General features: G+C 45.4%; 1 protein-coding gene across 2 annotated transcripts in view; it reads left to right on the top strand.

Annotated features, from left to right (window-relative positions):
- DOP1B (DOP1 leucine zipper like protein B) overlaps positions 1–12,973 on the top strand; it is a 124,134-nt gene that overhangs the window by 32,299 nt on the left and 78,862 nt on the right. For both annotated transcript variants that reach the window (XM_069760768.1, XM_069760767.1), the window contains exon 2: positions 10,988–11,149. In XM_069760768.1, coding sequence (XP_069616869.1) covers positions 11,012–11,149 — 138 coding nt within the window. In that variant the 5' untranslated portion in view covers positions 10,988–11,011. The remainder of the gene's footprint in view (positions 1–10,987; positions 11,150–12,973) is intronic.

The following is a 12,973-nucleotide window of genomic DNA, read 5'->3' as shown; positions in this document are numbered from 1 at the left end:
AGGGGACACAACGGGTTACTCCATGGAGCTCTTTACACATACCATGCCTGGGTTAGACAGAGAAATTGTTAACAGGCCATGCCCATTACAAGATGAATCGGACATGGAGTGCACAGCCACAGACAGATTATTATGCTGTTACTTTGACTCAGATCACAACATTGCCCTCGCAGTGTACTGATCCAGAATCTGACCCTGATGAGACTATGGAGCCCCGTCACGAACGCTATAGCACCGGCTTACACGGTGACACAGAGGAAGGTGCACAGGACATAGAAGAGGAGGTCATAGATGACCCAGTTGTTGACCCCGATTGGCAGCCATTGGGGGAACAGGGTGCAGCCGGCAGTAGCACTGAAGCGGAGGAGGAGGAGCTGCAGCAGGCATCAACATCGCAACAGGTTCCATCTGGCAGGCCCGTATCTAGCCAAAAACGTGTGGCAAAACCAAAAACAGTTGTAGGACAGCGTGGCCATCCAGTTAAAGCAGCTCAGTGTGCAATGCATGAAAAGGTATCCGATAGTAGAAAGAGTGCAGTCTGGCATTTTTTTAACCAAGATCCAAATGATCAGTGCAAAGTCATCTGTAAGAAATGCTCAAGGACCTTCAGCAGAGGTCAGAATGTTAAAAATCTAAATACCAGTTGCATGCATAGACATTTAACCACCATGCATTTGCAAGCCTGGACTCACTACCAAATGTCCCTTAACGTTGTTGCACCCTCTCACAATGAAGCTAGTCAGCAACGCTACATCCCTTCCCTCACTGTAAGCCCACCGTTTACCACACCACCTGCAGCAACTGTGGAGGTTTCGTCGCAAGGCCAAAGCAGTCAGGGATCACCAGGTTCGTGGTAGGAAACACTGCATGTAGGGCAACAGCAAGAAGAGCATCACCAACCGTCTCTCAGTCTGCCATGTCCACCGGCACCCCCGCTCGTTCCACCATATGCAGCTCTCCAGTCCAGCTCACCCTACAAGAGACTCTCGTTAGGAAAAGGAAGTACTCATCCTCGCATCCGCGTACACAGGGTTTGAACGCCCACATTGCTAGACTAATCTCGTTAGAGATGATGCCCTACCGGTTAGTTGAAAGCGAAGCTTTCAAAGCCCTGATGGACTACGCTGTACCACGCTACGAGCTACCCAGTCGACACTTCTTTTCTAGAAAAGCCATCCCAGTCCTCCACCACCATGTAAAAGACCGCATCGTCCATGCACTCAGGCAATCTGTGAGTACAAAGGTGCACCTGACAACAGATGCATGGACCAGTAGGCATGGCCACGGACGTTACGTGTCCATCACGGCACACTGGGTTAATGTGGTGGATGCAGGGTCTACAGGGGACAGCTATATTGGGACAGTTCTGCCTAGCCTACGGTCTAGGAACAGTTGGCTGTAGGCGTTCGCCCCCCCCTCTTCCTCCTCTTCGTCCTCCAGCAGAAGCGAGAGCTCGTCCACAGACCGCAGTCGCCCAACCACTCCATTGGCAGCTGACACTGTTGCACACCAGTTGTCCCATTATGGGACACCTACTGGCAAGCGTCAGCAGGCTGTATTGGCAATGAAGTGTTTGGCGACAACAGACACACCACGGAAGTTCTGTCCGAGTTCTTGCAGAACGAAACTCAGTCATGGCTGGGCACTGTACATCTTGAGGCAGGCAAGGTAGTGAGTGATAACGGAAGGAATTTTATGGCTGCCATAGCCCTTTCAGAACTGAAACACATTCCTTGCCTGGCTTACACCTTAAACCTGGTGGTGCAGTGCTTCCTGAAAAGTTATCCGGGGTTACCCGACCTGCTCCTGAAAGTGCGCAGACTTTGCTCGCACATCCGCCGTTCGCCTGTACACTCCAGCCGTATGCAGAACCATCAGCGGTCTTTGAACCTTCCCCAGCATCGCCTAATCATCGACGTTGCAACAAGGTGGAACTCCACACTGCACATGCTTCAGAGACTGTGCGAACAGAGGCGTTCTGTTATGTATTTATGGGAGGATACACATACACGGGCAGGCAGTTGGATGGAAGACATGGAGTTGTCAGGTGTGCAGTGGTCGAAGCTACAAGACCTGTGTCAAGTCCTTCAGTGTTTTTAGGAATGCACACGGCTGGTTAGTGCAGACAACGCTATAATAAGCATGAGCATCCCCCTAATGCGTCTGCTGATGCAAAGTTTGACGCACATAAAGGAGCAGGCGTCTGCAGTCGAGGAAGAGGGAAGCCTTGATGACAGTCAGCCATTGTCTGGTCAGGGAAGTCTACTGGACGAGGTGGCGGGCGAGGAGGAGGAGGACGAGGGGGATGATGGGGATGAGTATTTTTTGGATGAGGAAGCTTCTCAGGGGGCAATAGAAACTGCTGGCGTTGCAAGGCCAGGTTCAGGTTTTTGGAGGGAGACAAGTGACGTTGATTTGCCCGAAAGTGCTCCTCAACCCAGCACAAGCAGTGATTTGACAAATGGAACATTGGCCCACATGGCGGATTATGCCTTGCGTATCCTCAAAAGGGACCCACGCATTATAAAAATGATGACCGATGACGATTACTGGTTGGCCTGCCTCCTGGATCCACGCTATAAAGGGAAATTGCAAAATATCATGCCACATGATAACCTTGAACAAATATTGGCAACCAAACAAGCTACTCTTGTAGACCGTTTGATTCAGGCATTCCCAGCACACAGCGCTGGTGATGGTTCTCACACGAGTTACAGGGGGCAACAGGCCAGAGGTGTTAGAGGTGCACAAATCAGAAGTGGCGTTGGACAGAGGGGTTTTCTGACCAGGTTGTGGAGTGATTTCGCAATGACCGCAGACAGGAGAGGTACTGCAGCATCAATTCAAAGTGACAGGAGACAACATTTGTCCAGTATGGTTACTAACTATTTTTCCTCCCTTATCGATGTTCTCCCTCAACCATCATTCCCATTTGATTACTGGGCATCCAAAATAGACACCTGGCCTGAATTGGCCGAATATGCATTGCAGGAGCTTGCTTGCCCAGCAGCTAGTGTGCTATCAGAAAGAGTATTTAGTGCAGCTGGTTCAATACTGACCGAAAAAAGGACTCGTCTGGCTACCCAAAATGTAGATGATCTAACCCATGGGTGTCAAACTGCATTCCTTGAGGGCTGCAAACAGGTCATGTTTTCAGGATTTCCTTGTACTGCACAGGTGATAATTTAATCACCTACACAAATGAGTTGGTGATTAAATTATCACCTGTGCAGTACAAGGAAATCCTGAAAACATGACCTTTTTGCAGCCCTTGAGGAATGCAGTTTGACACCCCTGATCTAACCTTCATTAAAATGAACCACTCATGGATTTCTAATTATTTTGCCCCACCTTTCCCGGCTCACAGCTAGCTTTCCAGTAAAATGGTCTTGCTTTTGGACAGGTCTTACTGACTGTTCCAATCTCATATTTTGCAGCTGCTGTTTGTCCAGCATACGACATGTTTACACCTCCCTAAATGGGCTGACTCCCCCCACGGGGCCGTGGTCGCCACTTGGCGCAAGCACCCGTGAGAGTGCTGTTTGTCTGAAGAGGTGGGTGTGCCCACTTTTGGGTGGCGGCACTGGCACTAGGTCCCTCATAGTACAAAGAAGTGTCTCTGGCGGTGGTGGCGCGCACCCAACGTCAGACACACCGTTGTAACATGAGGGGCCCTGGGCCAGTACCGCCGGCCACGAGAGAGTGTTCCCCCCCCCCCCAGCTCAAACAGTGCTCTACCACTTGCAAAATTATCTCTCACTGCTCCACCACTGTTTAGTCTATGCGGTGAAATCCTTCAAGGCCTGGCACGGACAATACCAAATTGTTGACATGTATGATGCTAGTTGAAATATTCAGTGGCCCTGTCCTACATTTACACCAGTAAATACTTTGCGCCAAATAACAATGTCTGAAAGTCAGCAGAGGAGCCCACCCCTGTACCTAAGTATGCCACCTGTTTTTTTTTGTTTTTTTTTTGGAGAGACATTAACATCTATTTATTATTTTGGACTACTAACTATGTCAGACACTCCTTCCAATTGTCCTCCGCTGACCACACCAATGCTGCCTGTGTACCTCTGCAACTTAATTGAATTTGCATTGAGCCTATTTTTGTTATTTTAGGCCTACTAAGTCTGTCTGCGGCCCATCCTTCACATTGTCCTCCGCTGACCACACCAATGCTGCCTGTGTACCCCTGCTACATAATCGAACCAGCATTGAGCCTATTTTTTTATTTTAGGCCTACTAAGTCTGTCTGCGGTCCATCCTTCAAATTGTCCTCTGCTGACCACACTAATGTTGCCTGTGCACCCCTGCAACATTATTGAACCTGCATTGAGCCTATGTTTTTATTGTAGGCCTACTAAGTCTGTCTGTGGTCCATCCTTCAAATTGTCCTCCGCTGACCACACCAATGCTGCCTGTGCACCCCTGCAACAGAATTGAACCTGCATTGAGCCTATGTTTTTATTGTAGGCCTAAGTCTGTCTGCGGTCCATCCTTCAAATTGTCCTCCGCTGACCACAACAATGCTGCCCGTGTACCCATGTAACCTTTTTTAAACCTGCAGCGAGCAAACTTTGTGGTGTAAGGCCTACTAGCAGTGTCTGTCTGCGCCACTCAATACAGCTGTCCTCCTCTTAAAAAAAGGGAGCTGCAATCTTCAGGTTTTCAGCCTGTCGGAATTTTAAAAGTGCATTGGGGCCACAAGTTTGGTTGGGTTCTACAAACTGTGTCTGCAGCACCAAGGTGTTCTCCAGGTTGCCTTACCTTAGCTTCAATTTTGAGACTCTCGTTAAGTAGTTGTTAATATAAGGCCGGCGTCACACTCAGCGTATAAAAATACGGTCCGTAATTTACGGCCGTAATACGCAGAAAAGTCCCCAAAATAGTGGTCCTTATCTCCTCCGTAGGCAGGGTGTGCCAGCGTATTTTGCGCATGGCATCCTCTGTATGTAATCCGTATGTCATCCGTACTGCGAGATTTTCTCGCAGGCTTGCAAAACCGACATACGGATATACAAGGGATCCATGTGCTCAAAAAATAACAACATGTGTACTGTGTATATTATATATATGTATAATATATATATATATATATATATGTATAATATATATATATATATATATATATATATATATATATATATATATATATATATATATATATAACCACAGCAGCACATGTACATGAATCGGCCATGTGAAAACACAGACAAATATACATTTCACAAAAATATTTTTTCATAAAAATTTTCTCAAAAATGTTTTTTTCATAAAACTTACAGTTAAAATGGAGATTCTTAGCGCATAAATTGGCCAATTCATGTGTGCCCATCAACCGCGGCAAGGTGATCTCCCCCTGATGGGTCCTACTCTACTGTACATGCCACTCTTGGGCCACCAGCCTATAACTTCGGACAAACATGTCGCTCTGGGCTAAAACCTACAATTTATGGGCAGGTAGAGTTGATTGCCGCCACCTGCAAGGTCAATGGGGGGAGTGCAAGATAAGACTGGATGTTGCCACATCCATACAAATAGAGAAAAAAAAAAAAAATCAAACCAAACCTTGCCGCGGTTGATGGGCACACATGAATTAGCCAATTTATGCGCTAAAAATCTCCATTTTTCTCTATTTGTATGGATGTGGCAACATCCAGTCTTATCTTGCACTCCCCCCATTGACCTTGCAGGTGGCGGCAATCAACGTGGCGGTGATGCGCCCTCTGCTGGATGTCCCTCGAGCGTGGGAAAAAATCAGAAAAGTTCCCAGGCTCGAGTTCATATGAGGACAACCAGCAGAGGGCGCCTCACCGCGACTGAAGGTAACTACAGGTCATTAACCTAGTTTCCATTCATTCGCTGGGGTTTTACAGTCAGGAGCACAGCTGCATTACAGCAGAGCTCCTGGCTGTAAAAAAAATTAACCCCTTCAGATGGATTTACATCGTGGGACGTGACAGATCCTCGGAAAGGTATGTATATTGTTGGTTTATTATTTTTTCTTTGTCACAGAGCGAGGGTCTTCAGGTGGATTACCAGAATAATAAAATATTCCAACAACCTGTGTTTTTATTTCATTAAAAGACTTTTTAATAATGTGTTTGTGTTTTTTTTTAACCATTTCAGACTATTGGATTAATAATGGATAGGTGTCATAATTGACGCCTCTCCATTATTAATCTGGCTTAATGTCACCTTACAATAGCAAGGTGACATTAACCCTTCATTACCCCATATCCCACCGCTACACGGGAATGGGAAGAGAGTGGCCAAGTGCCAGAATAGGCGCATCTTCCAGATGTGCCTGTTCTGGGGTGGCTGGGGGCAGGTGTTTTTAGCCAGGGGGGGCCAATAACCGTAAACCCTCTCCAGGCTATTAATATCTGCCCTCAGTCACTGGCTTTACTACTCTGGCGGAGAAAATTGCGCGGAAGCCCATGCCAATTTTTTCCGCCATTTAACCCTTTAATTTAATAGCTAGAACACCCAAATTTTGCACATACACACTACTAACAGTAGTGTGGAATATGCAAAAAAATTGGGGATATGAGATGGTTTACTGTATGTAAACCATGTCTCATATCATGTCGGGTTTAGGAAGGAGAGAGCAAAAGCCGGCAATTGAATTACCGGCTTTTAAGCTATCTAGCGCTGGATGAAAGCCAAATAATACGGATCAGTAAAATACGGCAGATAGGGGCAGGGGCATAGAGAATAATTGGGCCGTGTGTAATGCGTGTTTTACGGACGTATTTTATGCGCTCATACGTCCGTAAAACTCGCTAGTGTGACGCCGGCCTTACACTGTATTTTTTTTTTTTTCAATTTTTTTTCCCAGCGGGCGGCCGCACAGGAGGGGGAGGGGACAGGGAGCTTTATTTTAAACACGAAAACAAAAACAAAAAAAGGATTTTTCATATCTTCTCTACAGCAAACGCTGCTGGAGAGAAGATATGAATGGCGCCTTCAGCACCAGATGCAGGGGACAGCGCTTACTTGTAGCGCTGTCTCCTGCACGGTCTGTGTGGTACCCAGTTGGCACACGGCTGCCGCACGTGTGCCACACTGATGTTCACGGTAAGCACACGGACACGGATAATTCCGGTACCGATTTTTCCGGTACTGGAATTATCTGGACGTGTGAGACTGGCCTTACACGGGGACAAAGAGGAAGGTGCAGATGAAAGTGCAGGTTCCTTCAACAGGTGGGGGGGAATACTCGTTGGCGACGTCACTGGCACAAGGCCCCTCATAGTATGCAAAAGTGTCGCTGCCGGTGGGAGGAGCCCCCGTCGTGCAAACACACCGCCGTACTTTGAGGGGCCCTGTGCCAGTGCCAATGCCAACGAGTGGGCCCCCCCTGCTTGCTCAGGATCACAGCTCTTGCAAAGTTGAAATACTTACCTCTCCCTGCTCTACTGCCGTGACGTGGTCCAGATTACCTGGGCCCACTAAATACTTGAACCAGCCCTACCCCCCACAACTTTAGCCAAATGACCCCCAATTTCCAATGCCTTACTATTATTATAAGGTAAATTAAGATTGGCAAGCTTCAGTAACAATAATGGATGTTTTTGCCATTAAAATGGGCAGTGTAGGTGTTTTCCTGGCCTCTACTCACTGCCGACTATGCTCCCTCATTGACTTGCATTGGGTTTCGTGTTTCGGTTGATCCCCGACTTTTCGAGATAATCGGCCGATTCCACTCGACTCGACTTTTGAGATAGTCGGGTTTCGCGAAACCCGACTCCACCCTAAAAAAGTAAAAGTCGCTCAACCCTAGTGATCTCTACTTCTTTGGATGTGGATTTTATTTCTTTTTTATAGTGCTGCATTTGTTTGGATTTTTTGCGGTGTCTTCAGAAGAACACACAGCAGTAGTAAGATGTGAACGCCGCCCTACACCGATTCCTGATGAGGAGGCTGGGAAAGCTGGGTGATCACTGTCAGACTGGTCGTCACCCGGCTTTCCCCTGACACACGAGGGCTGCTCCATACCCCGTATCTAGTGGTGATTATTTTGGACACTGCGGCATTGTACGTGCTGGAATGTCACGCATATAATCGATCTGCGGCGGTTTCCAGTGATGAACGCTTTGCATTATGTCCCTGCACATTCCTGCTGCGCAGAGCTGAGCTTCTGCTGCTCTGTGTGGCTTGTAAAGTTTACGATCATTGAATAGGATGTGTGTAAATATTTGTGTCCCGGCTCTCCTCTGTTTGAGCTTCACCTTGAGGATGTGGAAAATATAAATATAAAGAACATGTGAGCTGGCCCTATGACAAACATTCCTGTCATTAGTAAAAAATGATGAAAAGAGCTGTAAGAAGCTACAGACGTTGTGTAACACATATAAAGTGTTTCGGCTGCACTGTCTGCTCTTAAAATGCTTATTTAAATGTCTCCACGCCCCTATGACAACTCTTCCTGTTTAGTGATGGGAGAACCCCTTGATGGTCTGGTTTGGCCAAACCATTAAAGTAAAGTTTGGTTTCTAGAACGGTACCTGAACCAGGACCCCATTCACTGGAATGGGGGGTCTGAATATCCAGTGTTTTCCATGTGCATGACAGCACGGCAAACACTGCTTCTGATCGTCGGTAAGATCGTTACCGCCGGTCAGAGAGTCGCGGTTCCCACACCTCCAGTTACTGGCGTCATCTGATGGGACTACTACTCCCATCAGCCTACGCCTGCTGCCGCTAATAACAGAAAGAGCAGGCGGCAGCTGATGGGAGTATTGCCTGCACTATAAATTAATAATTTAAAAAAAAAAACAGCGTTGGGATCACCTGCATTTTTAATAACCAGCCAGGCAAAACTGACAGCTGGGGCTGCAACCCTCAGCTGTCACCTTTAGCAAGGCTGGTTATCAAGAATAGAGGGGTCCCCCTTGCTGTTTATTTTTTTTTTTAATTATTTATTTATAGCTCAATCGCCGGCTGATGAATACTCCCATCAGCCGCATTCTCTGCTGTTATTAGTGGCAGCAGGCGTAGGCTGATGGGAGTAGTAGTCCCATCAGATGGCGCCAGTGACCGGAGATAAACTTTTTTCCTCTTGTCACAGCTGCGGGCTCATGCTTTCATTTGACAGCGTGAGAACCGCAGCACTTTGACCGTTTCTATTAATCTTACCGCAAATTAGAGTCGCGAGTGCACATGACAGCGCGATAAACACCTGATGTTTGGGGACCGAACCCGAACTGTAACACATACTTCCTGGTGAAGTCCGTATTCAGGGTCCGCGCCCAAACAGTAGGTGCTCGGTACGGACCCCATCTTTATTCCTGTTAACAGAATTAGTATTAAACGGCTTTTTAATGTACGTTAATAATCTAAATATATTAATTTTCTGCATTGACAGAGCAGGTAAATATTATTCTAATGCTTTTATGTCCCTATGACAACACTTCCTGTGACATATGCACAATAACGATACGGAGATTATGCCGATGACAGTATTAGTCAGTCACTTCTGTGTCAGTAAAAGTAAGTAATTACCGATGTAATAAATGTCAAAGTCCGTTTCATCTGTGTAGATTAGGGATTAGGACTTTACATCCTGCGGCCCGGAATTAGTCTCCTGTAATTACTACGTGAGCGACTGTGTGCTGTTATCTGCAGCGTCCGGCATCCTGGGAATTGTAGTGCGAGGAATCATCCAGCAAATGGACAAAAGTGGGGTCACATGCAGAATTTTTGTGAAGTAAACATTTTTTCCCCCAATTGTTTTTTTGCAGTTTTCTTCCTTTAATAATAATAATAATAATAATATATATATATATATATATATATATATATATATATATATATATATATATAATTTATATATATATATATATATATATTTATTTATATATATTTTTATATATATATATATATATATATATATATATATATATATATATATATATATATATATATATATATATATATATATATATATTTAGATGTTACATATGAATAGTGGCACACTTTTTTTTTTTTTTTTTTTTAAATAAATGCAGAAGGTTCACAAAAAAAATAAAAAACCTTTTCAAGAGAAACTCAACTACCGTAATTTTTGTTTTTTTATTTTTATGTGGTTTTACAGGGGTATTCCCATCTCCAAGTTCCCATCCCAATTTGTAGTAGGTGTAATAATATTAGCAAATACCTCCAATTATATATGTTGTATAGTTCTTCTGATTAGCTTTGTTCCTTACCTCATGTGCAGGGCATTGCAGTAGCTTTCCACAGTTACGACGTCATGCCATGACGTGATATATCCATATTTATACCCAAAGCAGTGCATTGTGGGAGCTCAGATGACAGATCACATGACTTAAATAAGGGTGGAGCTTGAAATATTTGTCTGTTCCAATGGGAAATGACCAATTACATTTTTTAATCAATGTTTGTATACGATTCGAGAAAACAACATAAAAGGAACCATAAAATAAGAAAAACGGTCCCTCAAGAAATTTGTAAAATTATTTTTCGTTAAAAACGTCCTACCGTTCTGTGTATAGAGCTCCTAGGGAGACTATGTATCTTCTTGGTAACAGACTACAACTGAACCTTACGTAGTCTGATCCTGTAGTCGTGCTTTCTAACATCATATTCCTGCTAGTTTAGGCAGAAGTAGAAAAAAAAATCATGACTTAAGGATCAGACTACGTAGTTTGTAGTCTGTTACCATGGTGACACATAGTCTGCATTGGAGCTGCCAACACAAAACAAAATTTTTATTTTTTTTTGGAAAGTTCCTTCATTTTTTTTATCCATTTAAGGAATGTAGACGAGGCTGCGTACACGTACTCAGTTTTATGGGGGGCACAGTACAGCCGATGAGCTGCGTACCCATTACGAGGCATTGTGAATAGTCGCTGACTATTGGCTAGCCTATGATAATAATGGCTGCCCTGTTATATGTATGTGACCTTGGATTGGTTGTTTTGTTGGAGGCCGGCCTCATCTTGTATTTGTGTCGTAGGGCATCCGCCAGAAAGGATGAAAAATGGACCCCGAAGAGCAAGAGCTGCTGGGAGATTACCGGTACAGGAATTATTCCTCCGTCATCGAGAAGGCGTTACGAAACTTTGAGTCCTCCACCGAATGGGCCGATCTTATCTCATCCCTGGGGAAGCTCAATAAGGTAAGAAATGGCGCCGGACATCATATTTATACACCATGACTATGGATTTTGCCATTGGCGCCACTTTTCGTTTGCATATGAGTGTCCTTCGACCCCCCACTAGACCGCCGTTCTCAGGTGGGTTATTTTAAGCCGACCTTCTTAAAGTGACCCTCCAGCCAAGAATTGAATATTTGACTTATTGATGGCAAAAGTGTAGTCACTTTAAGGCCCACCTCGTCGGTGATTGTGCCCCTGTTCGTCCATGACACAGCATGATCGCCACAGTCTGCGTAAGTCAGGGACACGCCCCTCTCTCTCCATTGGCCAATGGTGGACCAGCTCCTGATTGATCCCGCAGGAGTGGGCGTGTCTCAGACTCCCTATGAACACTTGGCATAGAGAAATCTTACGCTCTGACGGCCATTCATGATTTGGTCATGTGACCATTAAACGTGACGGAAACATGATTTCTAAATGGCCTCTGCATTTCTTTTCCAAAACCGCCGCCAAATCTGTCCTCACCCGGTGCCGCGGTTTTATTTTAGAAGATTTTGTCTTTTACAATACGTCCATCGTACTACATGGCCTTATGATGTCTCTATCCAATAAATATTATACAGCATGCAAAGTAGTGGTTATAGGGGAAAAAAGATGTTCCCATTCAGTGACAGCAATCGGAGATATTAAAAACGGTATAAAAAAATAATAAACACTTTGCATTCCATCTTTCTGTTTTCACTGGTGGCCTTGTTCCCCTCCGCCATAAGTGTCCCGTTTTTGTTCTTTTCCAGAGATTCGGTCATTTTTATTTAGTGATTTCTTTTCCGAGTGGGCGTGGCTTACAGTGTGATAATGTAGAGGTGCCTAAAGACACGCCCCCAAGGAACTCGCTGAGCCACACCCCCTTTAGCGCTAACATTTGTACTACATAAAAAGGCCCTTATCTCTGGAATGGTATGTCCGATTGAAAAAAGAAAAAAATCGTAATAGTCAGGGGAGCGACAGGAATGAGGTGGTAGCAAAATCTGGACATTTGGAACTTGGTGACCGGTCCTCATAATGAAAGCCGATGTCCTGCCCGTTTACTTCCAGAGGTTGGAGCCCTGTATAACTGATGCATTGTTATCCAGTTTCTTACAATTCTACCCGGGCTCTTCCTTCCGTATAAGTCAGATGTATCAGTCAGGGCTCGCTGTGCCAGGACTTTTTGGCCCACTGCCTCCTGCATATTCGGGCTCCGCAGTAATTGTTGTCGGAGGGGGAAACGCCCTGTAACAATGTGGAGACGCCTCTCGGGATCCTGTTTGCTCGCGGTCACTTCCTGCTCGCACTGTTTGTGTTTCCAGCCGTTTGCTCTGACCCCTTCCATCGTCTCTGCACGGACGGGTTACCGCCGTATGGCGGCTGTCACAGGCTTCCTCTGGGAGCGCCGTATTGGCGGAGGAGCAACATGCTCAGTGGCCAAAGCCGAACCATGGCCACTGTGTAAGCTGTTGTTTCTCTGATCTATGTAATTCCTTGTGTAGGTTTTGTCTCCCCCTCCCCCCCATTTAGTCTCATTAATATGCATCATATGTAAATGTATGCTGTGATGTCACATAAGATTATGAGCTGCGATCACAATCCTGCAACAACCCGAGGCAGCGAGCCACAATAACAGTAATTAGTTGGAATGACGGCGACACATGGCCCATCGCTTCGCCCCGTGCCTGAGTGACACGTTTCTATCCTGCTCTGCTCCCTCCTGAAATGTACGACTTGTCTACATCCATGGTTTTTACCTAGGACTGCCTGGTTTATTATAAATCTGTCCTATGTAAGACAAAAAAGCACGCTGGTAAA

This window comes from Ranitomeya imitator, chromosome 3 (genome assembly GCF_032444005.1).
Source record: "Ranitomeya imitator isolate aRanImi1 chromosome 3, aRanImi1.pri, whole genome shotgun sequence".
Classification (NCBI taxonomy): domain Eukaryota; kingdom Metazoa; phylum Chordata; class Amphibia; order Anura; family Dendrobatidae; genus Ranitomeya; species Ranitomeya imitator.
This window is presented reverse-complemented; position numbering and strand designations above follow the sequence as displayed.